This window comes from Phodopus roborovskii, unplaced genomic scaffold (genome assembly GCF_943737965.1).
Source record: "Phodopus roborovskii unplaced genomic scaffold, PHOROB, whole genome shotgun sequence".
Taxonomy (NCBI): Eukaryota; Metazoa; Chordata; class Mammalia; order Rodentia; family Cricetidae; genus Phodopus; species Phodopus roborovskii.
The window spans coordinates 3,954,803-3,971,674 of record NW_026126516.1 but is presented as its reverse complement, the minus strand read 5'-3'; the positions used below and the strand labels follow the sequence as shown (position 1 = coordinate 3,971,674).

The window sequence follows — 16,872 nt, the reverse complement described above, 5'->3', positions numbered from 1 at the left end:
ATGGAGAGGACCACCCAGCATGGCCTTTGGCAGATTGTGTCACCTAGGGAAGGTGCATGACCTAAGCCTCAGAATCCACAGGCTGGACTCACGGCCACCCCCAATTGTCAATGGTCTCTGGTTTCTAAGAAGACTGATGTAACTGTAGCTTTTCTCATATCTTTTGATCACCATCATCATTCAGGCAAGAAGGAGGAAGCTCCCCTGTCGGTGTTAATGTGTCAGGAGGCTAGTTTGGGATGAGTGAGGTGACCAACGGAGGGCCACTTTTTATACTACATCTTAGAAAGGGTGCCTCAAAGAGAACATAGGAAAAGACAACACTTAAGGATGAGAACACATCAGGTGGTGTCTGTGGATCAAAGTCTAGACTGTAACTGGAAACCTGGATTTGCTGATGTTTGGTAAGTGTTCTGACAATGCACTGTAGCCCCTAAGTGATTATCCAATCAGTTCATTTACTCTGCATATGGAGTAGGTACTTCACTAACATAAACAGAGGTGTCATGGCTGGTTTTGGTTGCCAACTTTACATTACATATCTAAGAAGAGGACTTGCCAATCACATACCAGTTGAGGAACTGCCTCCATCAGATTGGCCTGTGGGCATGTCTACAAGGGGTTGTTCTTAACTACTAATTGGTGGAGGAAGACTCAGGTGGCTCTGGGCAGAGCCACCATTGAGGAAGGTGGGCTGGGCTATGTAAGAAGGGTAGCTGAGCCTGGAAACAAGCCAGTAACTCAGCGAGCCCCTCCACGGTCTCTGCTTCAGCTCCTGCCTCCAGACTCCTACTTGAATGGTTGCCCCGACTTCCCTCAGTGATGGATGGTGACCTGGAAGTGTCAGATGAAATAAACCGTTTTCTCCCCAAGTTGCTTTTCCTTGCTGTTTTATCACAGAAACAAAAAGAAAATTGTATCAAGAGAGGGAAAAAAGCAAAACAAAAAATAATGCAAAATTATTTCTGTTGCTTTAGGAAGGCCAAAGTTATTTTTGAGATATCCTGGTATCAATTAGCCACTGCCTCTTACTGCCCAGAACGGTCAAGACTGATGGTAAAAATTAGAAACAACAAATACAAAACATCGATGGAGCCAGCACAGCCACATCAGAATCCAGCACACTGTGGTGACCAGGACAGATTCCATGCTGTTATGAAGCAGTTATAATGTCAGCCCCGACATTATAAGATTGCCAGTTTGGTGCATATTTTGCATCAAAACCCTACCAAGTAAGATGCACAAAGCTGAAGGTCTGAAAGAAGAGAGACAGGCTTACCTGAGTCCTTCTGGTCACCCAATTTGTCTAGAATGTTGAAGGAGATGTCAAGGTACTCTCTCTGGATAGCGCTAACGGCAATCTTCCTTTGTTTCCTCTGCCTGGGGACGATCTGAATCTTAAACTCTGATTCCTCGGCCCCATCCTCCTCCACCTTCCTTTCGGGGTTCTGTTCTGTATCGGACTCAGCACTGGCATTGGGATTCTCGCCTTCTGTTGGATTCTCGGCATCTTCAGGAAGTTTGAGGAGCACCGTTTTGGCCCCCGATGTTGGTGTCTGCCCTGCCTTTTCTTCAGCCGGGCTGAGGTCAGGGTTATAGTCCACTGACATCTCAGGGACAGCCAATGACTTCTGGAGGAGGTCTCGTTTTTGCTTTAGTGTTAGTGGGCTGCCAGAGGCAAACTCTCTTGGCTCCTCTGACTTCGACAGCTCTTCAGAGTCTGTGAGGTCATCTAGAGCTGTGATGGTAGAGTCATCGTTGCTCGCTGACTGGTGGTTTCCTGAGTCCTTAGAAGAAAAGTCTTTGGAACAGTCCTCCACACTCACCTGCACAAGGGGAGTCGTGCTCAGGCTGAGGACAGAGGGCTGGCTGGGGATGGAGGAGGAGGCAGCATTTTTACCCGAGGGACCATCATTCCCTTGGTTCATCATCTCGTCTTCTTCATCACTTTCTACTATTCTGAGAGGCGGGAGAGGCTCGAATACAAGAGAGTCGCTGTCAGATGTTGAGAGTGCGGAGTGTTTCTCTGGCCCAGACGTTGAATCTGAGGACAAATCTATGAGATCTAAGTCCTCTTTAGGAGCAGGCTTTCCTGGAGAGTCAACTCTCACTTCGAACGTCTCCATGCAGTTCAACCTAACTTCTGGAATCACAGGCCTTCGTGGTTCTTGAAAACCTTCAGCCGCTGGATTCTTGGGGATTTCAGCATTGTCCGGCCTCGTAGCAGAATTCTGTCTAGAGCGCTCGCGGTGGTCGTTTTGCCGTTGTGAGATATGAGCAGCTTGGGCGGGAGGCTTATCTATGTCACACCGATCTATGCAGGACTTCCTACGATGCTCATCTAATGTAAACAAGAGGGAGTCTGCATTCCCTATATCAAGAGATTTTTGTTTTAAAGAGCGTAGCTTTTTTTTCTGAATGCTCTCTTCTCTCACACAGTGTAGGACGCTGTCTTGTAATGCACCCGTCTCTCTATATTCGGTCAGCTCTATTTCACCTGATCAAAACAGAAAGAGCTAGTACTGTTGCCCTCCAGAGTTTACCATTCCCCCTCATACTTGGGCACACAATTGGCACATATAGTAATCATAATCCCAGCTCTACCAGAAGGGAAAACTGACTTTTTGGACATGTACTTGTAAGATTGATTCTGATTTCAAGAACTGGGAAACTTGGGTATGAAAGAAACCCAAGTAGTGGTTTAAGATTGGATTTCCAAAAGTCAAGCTTGGAAGTAGCTCCTCAGCTCTGATAGCCATTAAACATAAGAGAGGGGTTTTGGTTGGTTGGCTGGTTGGCTTGTTTATTTTGTTTTGTTTTTGGCTGAGGCAGATCTAAGAACATGTATTCAAATTGTGTGGAAGAGAAGCAAACATTTTGCAACAAATCAAATCAAGCAATGGCCCCTGAAGACAATCATGACATTAATGACATTATCTGTCAACTCGCGTATATATATATAAAAATGGGTGTATATATATACTGTTTGTGCATACATATATATATAAATCAACAATATCAAAATATGTGGTAACATAATAAAATTAAGATTTCACCCCAAACAAACGGTAGAGTACAACATTTCTGCATAAAATTACTAAGAGGAAAAATTCATACTTCTCTGAACATTCATTTCAACCGGCTGGTATTTCACCATTTTGCTGCCGCCTATCCTTTTCAATCTTGCAAAAAAAGTTTGAGACTCTTTATTGCAGGGTCCAGTAGGTGTATCATGAATATCAGATTCATCAAAAACACTATCTTCTTCTAATTGGGGAGAGAAAGTCAAAATTACACTTAGGAGGTTACTCTCTCTTAGGCTGTGTCTACACAAGCATTCAGTGAAAGCATTCAAGAGTGGTCTAAGTGGTTTCTGCACCAGCAAACTTTAGCTCTGGGTCTGTACTCCATCCAGACCATCCAGATCTGAACTGAGCAGCCTGCTACCAAGCTGTCCACCATGTTCCAAATGAGAGCGGACAGCGTTGGGAGAAGTGTCTCAATGGTCTGTCCACAAGAGCCTTCCTCGGGGAATGCGCCCATTACACTTAAAAGCAAATGACTCACAGATGGCAGCACTCTGTCCAGGAGTCCAGACATTGTTTGAACTTGCCTGTTACTTTCAGGCTAATCTGACAAGGAGGACATTAACATGAGTGGGGCTTGACCTTCCTAAAATATATATATATATATATATAAATATATACATGCCTTCTTGGGACCTGGGAACTGGCATAGACACAGCCTAACAGTACATGCACCTTATAGTTTGTGAATGCAAAATACTGTACTCTACATTTGGTAATGAAACACACAACACACAGAGAAAGCTTAGAGAAGCCACTTGTCATCTCGGAAGCTCCATGGATGAGTATGGACTGAAAGAGTAAACAAAGGAAAAATAAAACGGAAAATCACATTTCTACTAGAATAATAAGACTCTTCTCTGAAGCATATACTGTGCATCTGTGATAGATTTTTATGAATCCTAGAAAAAAAAGACAACAGCCTTTAGCTCTTGTGATCCTGGGCTCCACAGACAAGTTGGTTGCTTAATGTCTACTAAGCTTGCTTATAGGTCTTCTCGTCTATCCCTACTTGGCTGCTCCGAAGTCAAAACAATCCAAGTAACATATAAATGAAGAAAGAAACATCCTGCTACAAAACCTCAAGTTTACTTCCCAGCATTTCCTCTCTCTCCATCTGGAAAGGATGAGGTACACAAAAGCAGCAAGAAAAAGACTGGTGATGTGCACTTCACAGCACGGTCAATGACCCTGCCTGCTGCCTGAGGTGAGCATCTCTGGAACTGTAAAATTTGGGCTTTCTGGATACCTACATGGGACAGGATGCAACCCATACATGACGATGGTGAGTCTAGATTTCTTGAGTCTAGGAAAACGCCAGCCCTAGCAAGAGCAATCTTGTCCTAATGCACAAGAGTCTAACGGTGAATGAACCCAAGCAGTAAACGTTAGTTGATGTCACCACATAAATCTTTTTATAAATAAATAAAAAAATAACAATCAAAATGGATACAAAGCTCTATGTGAACGTACACAAAGATGAGACATTCCATCAAATTTCCATACTTCTGCAGAAATGCATCTAAATGACTTTATTTCTTTTTTAGAAAAGAAAAATCTCCTTTGAAAACTAGTTTTCTAAGCAAATGGCAATTGTGACTTGCATTTCATAATTTTGGAATAACTCCCAAAATGGACTGTGTTGCATGATAAGAGATGAGAGGACAATGAATTGTCCCTTCTACCCAGGAAGTCATCTGGGGTTGGGCCTGTCTGGACACCTAGCACACTGAAAATGCCACAGCTTAATTGAGTCTATGGAATTTTCCAGAGACCTACGCTGACAAACACCACTCTGCAAGAAGGATATAAACGGTACCAGAAGCTGGTCCTCCACTCCGTCTGAAGCCAGCCAAGTGCCTTAGTCTTCACAGCAACAAGCAACAGATCACTGGCGTCCAGCCACGTGCCTTCCTGCCACCGCCCCACTAGTTCAGGCTGTTCTAATGCTACAGGGTCAATAGGCACTTGTTTTTCTCCCAAGATTTGTGTCAATGATGTCACCATTTATAATTCTAGTTACACTGTGACATTTATCAAAGATACAAACCTCGGTTCTCCACCTTTGACCTGTAACTTCACTCAATTTAGCATTTCATTCTACTGTTGCCTTTGAGGAAATTCTACGAATGAATAAGGCATCAACACTGAAAATAATTTAAACTTATACACAAAAGGGTCTTCATTTCCATTGCCTTCAATCACTTCATACCGAATAATAAGGCTTGGAAACGGCACTTCGGAAAATTGAGACTGAATTTAAAATCTGTGAGCATGGAGTTCAAGGGCAAACTAGAGACACCCAAATGATGATTCCACCGACTGCCAACCCAGACAGGTCACAGCCCAAAGGCAAGATGTTTCCAGCATGTAATAAGAGGCTACAATAGCTCATTAATCAGATGGCAGAAAATAGCACACCTAACATTATTATGACTCTGAATTTCAGAAGTATGCCAACTACACACTCAGTTCAAAAGTAAAAGCAACAATATTCCCGAGATATTTGAAAAATTAACCAAGCAGGAAGGGAGGGTTTGGGCTTCGTAAGGACATATGGGGACAGCCCTCTACCTCCTTAAACAACGGTAAGACTGTTGTCTGGAAGTGCGGCATGTATCCCGGCTAAGTTCCAGACAGAACTCTGTCTTGAGAAGTACCTTTTTCTTTCTCGCTGTATCTGCTTATGTTGCTGTTGTCACTGTACAGAGGTCCTGCGGTGGCGTGGGGCTTGCAGCTATGGTACTGCGCATTGAGTGTATTGACTGTTATGTGAATCAGGTGTAGCAGGCTCTTGCTGACATCACAGTCTCGGTACGGATACTGTCCAATGGGGAGAGAATACAAGTGGTTATTCCAGACGATGCTTTCCCAATGATCTCACCGGGTAGTTTTCTTAGAGTTCTCATGCTCTAGAGAAATGTGCACCAGAGTATCAGCATAGGTTCTGATCATAAACTTGTTTTATAGGGTCCCTGTCTCTCCTTGCACCAAACCACTGGCAGCAACGTGGGCCAGATCCTTAAAGAACACTGGCATGTTCTTGACTGTCACTACTTGACAAACATAATTTTAAATATCATCTTTGTTTTCTGAAAAATAATCAGATAAAAATATGAGATTCCGAGCATAGAAGTAAGTGATGATTCTTAAAAGCGTTTTGAAACCCTACAGTGACATGCCCTCCTGTTTCTTTTTCGAATAACTCTTCTCCTCTCAGCACTGCCTGAATTTCCTCTGACGGTCAGACTCTGATCCATGCAGCCCTCATCCGTCAGGGACCGTCCGGCACTGTACTCCCTAAGACAGCCTTCCATCCCAGCAGCTGGAGTACAGACACTCACCTTGTAAAGGATGACGAGCAAGGCCTTCAACCACATCTGCCTGATATGAGGCTTTAAGGACCAGAGGGAGCAGCGAGGTGGCTGTTGGAAATAATGCCGTAGTTGAGGACAAGAGCAGTATTTGAGCACCTGGACCACGAGGGGGAGAAGGTGTTTGCCCAAGTTAATGTTATAGTCCATAACCTGAAATAGAAGAATATTAGTAACTGAAAGAAAACTATAAACGTTCAGAAGTGAAAGAAAAAAACACAGGGGCACCTCACAAAATACCAGCATGAATAGGCAGCATATACATGAAGGGGAGATACTCAACCTCACAATAAAATTTGATGCTTACAAACTGATGGCGTTAATCTAATCATCTATTCCGTTGTGTGTTGAAAATAAAATTGTAGCTAATTAAAATAACTACCAGAACAATTAACTAGGATGAAAACAAAACTCTGCATTGACCATATAGAAAAATGAGATTGTTTGGACGCATCTGGCTGGGCTAGAAAGTTGTATAGTCTTCTAGAACAGAAGCTTAACAAAATGCATTCAAAACTAAGCAAAAGTATACATCCTTTACCATGGCAACTAAATCTGAAGGAAACAATCAGACAAGTGTTCCAAAATGTATGGATAAAGACATTCAGCATGGTGTTACCCGTCTGAAAATTTCCCACATTCAACCACTAATTAAATATCATTTGTGCCAGGTGTGGTGGTTCATGCCTACAATCCCAGCACTCAGAAGGCTGAGACAGAAGGAGTGTGACGCCAGCCTGGTCTACATGGTAAATACAGGTGTGGGATCCTGTATCAACAAACAAAAAAAAAAAGTAAAACAAACAAACATTATTTGTACAAAAGCATACTTTGCAGTCACTAAATGGGAGGTGATATAATCTTATACCTATGATGCAAATTTCATAATTATTAACTTGGTTTTAAAGCTATATATATCAGTGCATATAATGTTGTATATATTTATTTTTTAGTTTTTGAGACCAGTCTCATGTAGCCCAGGCTAGCATGCGGCTTACTGTCTTCCTACCTTTGCCTCCTAAGTTGAGGGATTACAGGCATTATGCCATCTTACCCAGCTTATACACTCCAATTTTTTTGTTTGTGTTTCAAAACAGGACTTCTCTGTGTAGCCCTGGCTATCCTGGAACTCACTCTGTAGACCAGGATGGCCGCGAACTCAGAAATCCACCTGTCTCTGCCTCTTGAGTGCTGGGATTAAAGGTGTGCACCACCATGCCTAGCTATACATTTTTATATAAAGTGTGTCAGGCCAGTGAGATGGCTCAGTCAGTAAGGAGCTTGCTGCCAAGCCTGGTGGCCTGAGCTCAATCCTTGGAAAGCACATGGTGGCAAGGAGAGTCAATCCAGGGAGTTGTCCTCTGAGCTTCACAAGTACGCCATGGCACATGAAAATAAAAATATGAATGCAAAAAAAATGTTGTCAAAGTAAGCTTTAGAAAATGTGTATAGTTACAAACATTTGTGCATGTATGTGTGTGTATACCTGCATGTGTTCACATACATGTGGGCATACATATATGTGACACAGTTCAGGAGGAGCATTTTACAGACTTTTTAGTTCCAAAACATGATCTCTAAGGTAAAAGCACAATGTGGATTCAGAGGAGGGAAGAGGAGCGAAAGGGAAGTGGTGGTGTCAAAAATGGCTCAGGTCCAGCTGTCTCAGCAGAGTGGCTGCCTGCAACGTTCTTGTCCATGTTCCATAACCGGGGTTACAGATGCGCACTCTGTCTACACTGCCCAGCACTGGGGTTACAGATGCACATTTCTGTCTACACTGCCCAGCACTGGGTTACAGATGCGCACTCTGTCTACACTGCCCAGCACTGGGGTTACAGATGCACATTTCTGTCTACACTGCCCAGCACTGGGTTACAGATGCACACTCTGTCTACACTGCCCAGCACTGGGGTTACAGATGCACACTCTGTCTATACTGCCCAGCACTGGGGTTACAGATGCACACTCTGTCTACACTTCCCAGCACTGGGGTTACAGATGCACACTCTGTCTACACTGCCCAGCACTGGGGTTACAGATGCACACTCTGTCTACACTGCCCAGCACTGGGGTTACAGATGCGCACTCTGTCTACACTGCCCAGCACTGGGGTTACAGATGCACACTCTGTCTACACTGCCCAGCACTGGGGTTACAGATGCGCACTCTGTCTACACTGCCCAGCACTAGGGTTACAGATGCGCACTCTGTCTACACTGCCCAGCACTAGGGTTACAGATGTGCACTCTGTCTACACTGCCCAGCACTGGGGTTACAGATGTGCACTCTGTCTACACTGCCCAGCACTGGGGTTACAGATGCACACTCTGTCTATACTGCCCAGCACTGGGGTTACAGATGCACACTCTGTCTCTATTCCCCAGCACTGGGGTTACAGATGCACTCTGTCTACACTGCCCAGCGCTGGGGTTATAGATGCGCACTCTGTCTCTATTCCCCAGCACTGGGGTTACAGATGCACACTCTGTCTACACTGCCCAGCACTGGGGTTACAGATGAGCACTCTGTCTATACTGCCCAGCACTGGGGTTACAGATGCACACTCTGTCTATACTGCCCAGCACTGGGGTTACAGATGCACACTCTGTCTCTATTCCCCAGCACTGGGGTTACAGATGCACTCTGTCTACACTGCCCAGCACTGGGGTTATAGATGCACACTCTGTCTACACTGCCCAGCACTGGGGTTACAGATGTGCACTCTGTCTATACTGCCCAGCACTGGGGTTATAGATGCACACTCTGTCTCTATTCCCCAGCACTGGGGTTATAGATGCACACTCTGTCTACACTGCCCAGCACTGGGGTTATAGATGCACACTCTGTCTCTATTCCCCAGCACTGGGGTTACAGATGTGCACTCTGTCTCTATTCCCCAGCACTGGGGTTACAGATGCACACTCTGTCTACACTGCCCAGCACTGGGGTTACAGATGCACACTCTGTCTACACTGCCCAGCACTGGGGTTATAGATGCGCACTCTGTCTCTATTCCCCAGCACTGGGGTTACAGATGCACACTCTGTCTACACTGCCCAGCACTGGGGTTACAGATGCATACTCTGTCTACACTCCCCAGCACTGGGGTTACAGATGCACACTGTCATGTTTTGCTTTTTACTCGGGCCCTGGAGACTGAGCTCAGGCTCCCATGCTCACCCCATTGGCATCTCATTGAGCTAGCATATTGCCATTGTACACTTAAGGCTCTTCAATATTGTGTTACATATGTTTTATAAACATTATTACACTACACAAAGCTACCAATTCCTACCCCATCTCTGTATCCCCCCTTTAAAGACGTCTGCCTGATACCAAGTAATCCAAACAAACTTTTCCACTCCACACGTCTAAACGGAATGGAATACCTTGTTTCTATCAAAGCCCACGACAGGCCTCCTGAAAGTGCTATTACATACACTTACTTGGGCAATTCCTGCAATAAACGCATTAAAGCATGTTGACAGGCGCATTTTTTGGGGTGCGATCATGAAGCAGCCTTCCTGTTGGTCGTAGCCAAGCAAGACATAGAGGTGCCTCTTGACCGTGTTGAAGGCCTTTGCACTGCTGATGTCTGACTCAGCACTGCTCTCGTCCTTGGCCATGAACTTCATGAGCACTGTAATTAACTGGTGAACCGTCTGGTGGTCAATGCCAGCGTCTTCCGGGAGCAAGTCCTTGATGGTGTGGTCATTCTCAGGGGACTGTTGCCCTGTGAGTGTAAACAACATAGTCAGAGTGCAGCTATGCCCCCTCAGGCGACTTTACATTTAATTGCCACCCGACGCTGACAAACTGCCCTCCTTTCTGCTTCTGCTAAGCATTTAAAAGTTCTGTTCTAGGGGAGAAATTAAAGGCACACTAGCTCCTAAGCAAAGCATCGTTCCTGGGGTTAGGTAGCCGCTACCGCCATCGTTGACCAATTTACCCAGGAGTGAGACAGGAATAGAAATAAAACTGAGGAACTGTTCGCCAACACGAGCCTCAAAGTGTCACTCAAACACCTAACAAACTTTGCACTTAGCAATTCTTAATGCAAAGTTATGTCCTCAGTGGCAGAGACAGAGACGGCTCTGCCCAGTTTGTATACTACCTTAGGAAGGTCAGCCCCAGAAGTAAGAGACTAAATTTCACTGAGCATAAAAGGATCCCCTGGGGGGATTTTATTTAAATTATGGTCTCAATTCAAAAATGTTCATGAGTCAGATGGGGCAAAATAGTATTTTTTATTTCAAATATTGAGAGATTCAGCAGTGTGTAGCCTCTGAATTATAAATGGCCAATGATAAGCCCTGCAGTATGTAATGAGAGACACAGAGGGGAAGGAGAAATGGAGAGAAACATGAGCTCTCAAAAACATTTTCAAAAACAAAACAAAAAAAACACCAGGTGAGCTGAGAGTTCCCGTGGGAAAAAGCACCCTAGTCCTTGGCTTCCTCTTAAACTACTGGTTATACCTGAATCTTCTAGCCTGCCCCGCCCCCTTCTTGCCTTCTAGCATGCCCCGCCCCCTCCTAGCCTTCTAGCATGCCCCGCCCCCTTCTTGCCTTCTAGCCTGCCCCGCCCCCTCCACACTTGGTCAGATTTGGTTTAGGACTTTGAGGGAAAGAAGAATCTTATTTACTCTCCTGCATTAATGTATGATTTGGGGTGGTTTTCAAAGCACTCTGCAAACAACAATAGAATTTCTAAATTAAAATTTAAGCTTTTGTACCGCGGGTTATTAGAGCCGGACACCAGCATCCTCATCTCACATGCAATGAAAAATCCAGTAGAGTGAGGGGACAAGCATTGGGCACAAACTTTCACAAACTAGCCTTGGTTGCACCTTTTATAATTACGCAAATTCTGTACAGTATGATGTGAAATGATGCAATAGAGATCCAGGGAGCGATTTATATCCATTAGTGCCTCAGTTAATTTGGCAAAATTCCTATCTTTCAGGGCCCTGAGAAGAGAAGCAAGATGGAAGCATTGCTTCTTAAAACTGCAGAATTTATCTGTCTAAAGGCCCTCACTCTGGGACAGTAGTACCGATCTGTATAACGGCCAATTACATTTTAACAGGGCCTGCACAGGAGGGAGTAGCCTTGGTTAGCTACTTTCCCTGTGTCTTCAGGAGGATGCTGGTCTACCCACAGATATAGAAGAGGTAATTAACAACTCAAGAGGAGGCAGAACCACTCAGTCTAATGGCTCTAACATAAGGGGACCTTCTGAACGTGTCATTATGGCCTCGAGACATTAACATTTTCTGTCTTCTGAGTCTGTCCACAAAGGCATGCATACATGCAATATGCACACATGCAACATGCCTTAGGAATTCCCCCCATTGAAATCATCTTTATAGCACTTAAGAATTTGTTTCACGCATGAGTAGTTCATAGTATCATTATATTGAGGGATTTATTACAAATCAACTTATGTGAAAGACCAGAGAGTCCCAACATCCAACATCATCACAAATTACAGTTAGCCTGAATATATAAGATTTGATTAAAAGCAACTCTTATGTAAGTCTCTGAAAAACAGAACACACACATATATAGAAAACTCATTTTTTTTTCCTCTTTGGTGTTTTTGAGACAGGTTTTCTCTGTGTAGCCCTGGCTATCCTGGGACTCGCTCTGTAGACCAGGCTAGCCTGGAACTCAAGTGCTGAGATTAACAGCGTGTGTCTCTACCACTCAGTGAAAGGGAACTCTTGGTAGTATTAAAAAAGAAAAAGAAAAAAGAAAAAAACCTGTCTGCTTTTGGGGATAGAGATCTGCCTCATCGGTTAAGAGTCCTTGCTGCTCTTGCAGAGGATAGGGGTTCAGTTTCTAGCATCCACACCATGCAGTTCACATTCCCCTGTGACTTCAGATCCAGGGACTCTAGCTCCCCCTTCTGGCCTCTGAGGCACCTACATGCATGTGATACACTTATAGACAAGCAGGCGCACAACACATAAGTAGAAAATATATATATATATATATTTTTTAAAAAAACTACTTTTGGTTTCCCACTTCTGAAGTATTATTTTTCAATCAGAAAACTATTACTGCTTCAGGCAAACTGGTTAAAAATATGTGTGACAAGTGTGTGCATCTCGGTTCCCTGTAGGTCCAATACCGCTACAGCAGGACTTCGGCATTCAATCCCTTAGCTCTGGGGTGCGGGCTTTAGGAGAGCACACGCCTCTCAGGCCTGCCTGGCTCCTTCGTGGCTAGCATAGCCTGACTCCTAAATGGAAGCAGGGATGCTATAGCTACTTTAATTTTTAGTCCTACGGACATCAGAACAGAGAGAGTCCTGGCCCCATCTCCTTCTGCCTCAAGTCACAGCAAGGAAACAACGCATCAAACTCCACCGTAACTGTTCTCAAACTCTCCTTCCTATTGCAAGGGTCGTGATTTTTTTTTTAATTCTCAGCAAATCTTCTATTTCAATATCATTTCTTATGTGTCATCATTCTAGGGATCAGTGCTTGGGGGTGACATTTGCAACTTTTAGTTCCCTCAACATAATTAGTCATTGAAAATACCTATCCCTGTGCATAAAGTAAAACGCTATTTCTTCTTCCACGATCTGCCCCTCCCGCCCTTGGACACTCCAGGTCTGCATTTAGTCCATCATCTTCTATTAGAATCAAGTAAGCTTACGAGAGATAGACACTTCCTAAGGGGAAGTGACCCAGGCCAAATCCCTATGAGAAATGAGCTGCACAAACTGGATGAACTGTTACTACTACTTGAATTATCTATAAAAGATGGACAGTTTCCATTTTAAAACTAAATACCTACCACTAAAGGCATGACAAGTAGGACACCTGCTAGTTTTCGATTCTAGTCTACCTGGTGTCTTTATCTTCCTTAACCATGGTGATTTGTGTTGAAAGGTTTGGTTTTATTTCTGCAAATGAAAGTATAGATGTCACTATAATCCTGGAGGCAGAGCCAGCCTACCATGATTTAGTGTGGGCTGGGTTCTCCACGGCTCCTTCACAGAGTGGAGTAACTGAAACTCTGAAGCAGAATACAAATGTCACGGCAGAATCTGCTTTTCCTGATGTATCTCCCGGCCCTCCCTCCCCACATACCTGACCGCTCAGCACTCCCCCAAGCTGGGCTGCTTATGGATCTCAGAAGAACCAATGCTAGTCCAATGCTCACAGTGATCTGCCTTGCCAGGACAGACTCCTACGCGTTCCCGTGTTTTGTGCTATGAATCGACTCCCCAGAAGCTAATTCTTATTCCCTATGCCCACACCCCCTCAGTAATTGGACGTTGTCCCCGTATTCTGTTGTGTTCCAAAGATAAGAGGAGAGGGGAGGGGGAGGCAGGAAAATTTCCTTTAGCATTTCCCAAGTCTCTTTTATACAAGGCAGAACTTCATTTGTTGTTTATTTTTCCCTGTAAAAACATCACTTGGAGGCATGTGCTGCGTCTTATCCATCTTAGCATCCTTCACAGAGCACAGGATGCTGTCACATACAGTAGATACTTAATGTCCGTTAGGTGTCTAAGTGAACCGGACTCAAGTAATGGCCCAGATCTTGTCTTCTATATAAGAGGAAAACTGAGGTCGCCAAAACAGAGACACTAATGTGGGGACGCGCCTCTGTGTGAACTGACGTCCCTTTCAGCGTGACAATGGGGCAGGGAAAGCAAAGCCCACTTTCGTGAGTTTGTTCCTACCTTTGCCCAGAGAAGCCAAAGTCAGATGCTGCGTTCCAATCTCACACCCTCCCTCATCTGTCAGCTTAAAGCTTTTCTTATAGCAGTGCGTGTGTGTGTGTGTGTGTGTGTGTGTGTGTGTGTGTGCGTGTGTGTGTGTGTGTGGTGTGTGTGTGGTGTGTGTGTGTGTATGTGGTGTGTGTGTATGTGTGGCGTGTGTATATGTGTGTGTATGTAGTGTGTGTGTGTATGTGTGTGTGTATGTGGTGTGTGTGTGTGTGTGTGTGTGTTGTGTATGTATGTGTTCATACTACTGCAGGAGAGCTGGGAAGCTAACCTCCTCCTTTCTGCCTTTGCCTCTTCCTAGCCTGTGTCCTTATCGACATGTGTTTATACTGTCTGTGCTGGTTATGGGTTTTTGTTTTGTTTTGTTGTTTGTTTGACAACTTGACACAAATTACAGTCACTCAGATGAGTGACTCTCATCTGAGAAAATGTCTCCATCAGATTCCTTGTGGACAAGCCTGGGGAGCATTTTCTTGATTAATGATTGATGTGGGAGGATCCAGCTCACTCTGGGAGATGCCATGCCTGGGTAGGTGGTCCTAGATGACATCAAAAAGCAAACTGAGAAAGCCATGGAGAGCAAGCAGTCAGCAGCATCCTCCATGCCCTGTTTCAGTTCCTACCTCCTGGTTCCTGCCTGGAGTTCCCACCCTGACTTCCTCCATGATGGACTATAAGCTGAAGTAAACCCTGTCTTCCCTGGGTTGTGTTCAGTCATGGTGTTTTATCACAGCAACAGAAGACAGACTGGGACAGTGTCTGCCAATGAAAATCTGGATGAAAGCCCCCTGTGGCTCCAGCTGGTGAAATGTTATCCTGCTGCATCTGACCGGATGGCGACTTTCGCTCCAGATGAACTCTGGCTGATGGCCATGTTTGTTTTCCTTACATGCCTATCAGCCAGTGGCATGGTAAACACCTCTCGTGCATCTTTGCCCTCTCTGCCTCCTGGTATATATAGCACATGCAGAAATGTTTGCTCAGTAAAAGTTACTTCTCAAAACTATTATTATAAACACAAGTGTTCCTATAGAAACAACGGGTACCTCAGTGCCTAACAGGCACTTTGCAAGTAAGTGAAGGGAACAATAAATCACTATAGGACAAGAGAGCCCAGAGAAGCTGCTGGAATTTCCCAGGCTAGGGCACTGAAGAGGAAGCAGGAAAAGCCAACAGGAGACACTTTGACCAGTTCTAACTAGCACGAAGCATCTTTTCATTTAAGTGTATAAGTGTAAATGTAACAAGATGGCCAAATCTCTACAGGCTAGAAGACTACCTGTCCTGTGAGGACTAGAATAGCTCTGAACCATCCCGGGCAAGGACTTTTTTTCTGGACCCTGTAGCAGGCCTGCCGCTGTACCAGGTCGCACAGACCAGAGTCCTCACGTGCTGTAAGGCAGAAGTTGGTAAAGAAAAAAAAAAAAAAAAAAAACAACCATCAGGAGGCTCGACTGTGGCGGAAAGCAGGCAGCCAAGTCTCCTGTGTGCAGCAAATTTACAGGTATCCACACATTCTGTAAAGCCAAAGTTAGGCCATTTGTGTAAATACACAACAGGCGAAGAGACATAAAACGCATTTGTATACTTTTACTGTCCACTTATTCATGGGATGAGAGACATGGTAGGATTAAGCATTTCACGTCCGTGCGATTGGCACTACCCATTCGGGATTGAGCTGCTAGACCTTCTGAACCACGTACCCAACTAGCCTTCAGTGGGCACTGTAGACAGCCAAAGCTAAAATGCTCACAGTGTTCCTGAAAGCACAACTGTACATGACTGCACAAATGTCAGGCCAGCAGTTACAGAGTCTGAAATCTGAAGGAACAGAGTGGTGAGCTCCTGTGAGTACTGGCCATGCATGCATATAAATAGGGAGTTCAGGAACTCTGCGTATAAGACCCAGATCTGTCACCAACAAACTTGTGACATTTGTCCCTTTGTGAGAAGCTCAGTTTCTTTTCCTATACAACGGGAATGTCAGTGCACCTCCAATGTCAGCTATCACACCCCATGAGTTAGTTACATGCACAAAGACTTTGGTTTGGCTCCTATACATTACAGAGGAATGCAGCTTTTTACCGGCCATACAGGGTATACCATCTATCTGTAGAAAACCTTCTACTTTATTGGCTAACGTTAGAAAATCATATGTTATAAACCCAGAGACCCAAAGTTCAGCAAAATCACAAATTAGAAAGCTTTTTACTGTGTCATCAAATCATAATTAAATTATTTCAGGCCTAATCAATAGCAAGTCTGCACAGAGGGGCTGGCTGCCCAGACTAAACATCAGTCTGTTTGTTAAGCGGCAAGCTCTTCCATTTTATTCTATCCCACACCATCTTCTGATGGAGCACACCTTCACTTCCAAGGAAAAACATCAGCATCCAATAAAGGATAATTTAAAGATGCAATAGTTGTTCCGAATGCCTCAAGAGCTGGGCCAACTGCTTCAAACTAGGCTTGTTTTCCTGGTCCTGCCTGTTGTCACTGGGATCCTCTCCCGGGGAGTCTCAGCTTCACACTTACTTTAAACAACACTATCTGCCTCTTTCTGCCTGGTCCTTTGGGTGGGATGATGTGTTGCTTGAAGCTTTTCTTAGTCTCAGCAAACTCACGGACATTTTCCTTGGATGTGAGGGATTCCTTTGGTTGGG

At 44.5% G+C, this 16,872-nt stretch overlaps 1 protein-coding gene across 1 annotated transcript in view; it reads right to left on the bottom strand.

Moving 5' to 3' along the window:
• Unc79 (unc-79 homolog, NALCN channel complex subunit) overlaps nucleotides 1–16,872 on the bottom strand; it is a 191,916-nt gene that overhangs the window by 76,158 nt on the left and 98,886 nt on the right. The window contains exons 28-32 of the mRNA XM_051196519.1: nucleotides 9,910–10,196; nucleotides 6,431–6,613; nucleotides 5,747–5,909; nucleotides 3,118–3,267; nucleotides 1,280–2,497 (exon numbers count right to left, since the gene is read on the bottom strand). Of these exons, the coding sequence (XP_051052476.1) occupies nucleotides 1,280–2,497; nucleotides 3,118–3,267; nucleotides 5,747–5,909; nucleotides 6,431–6,613; nucleotides 9,910–10,196 (2,001 nt within the window). The remainder of the gene's footprint in view (nucleotides 1–1,279; nucleotides 2,498–3,117; nucleotides 3,268–5,746; nucleotides 5,910–6,430; nucleotides 6,614–9,909; nucleotides 10,197–16,872) is intronic.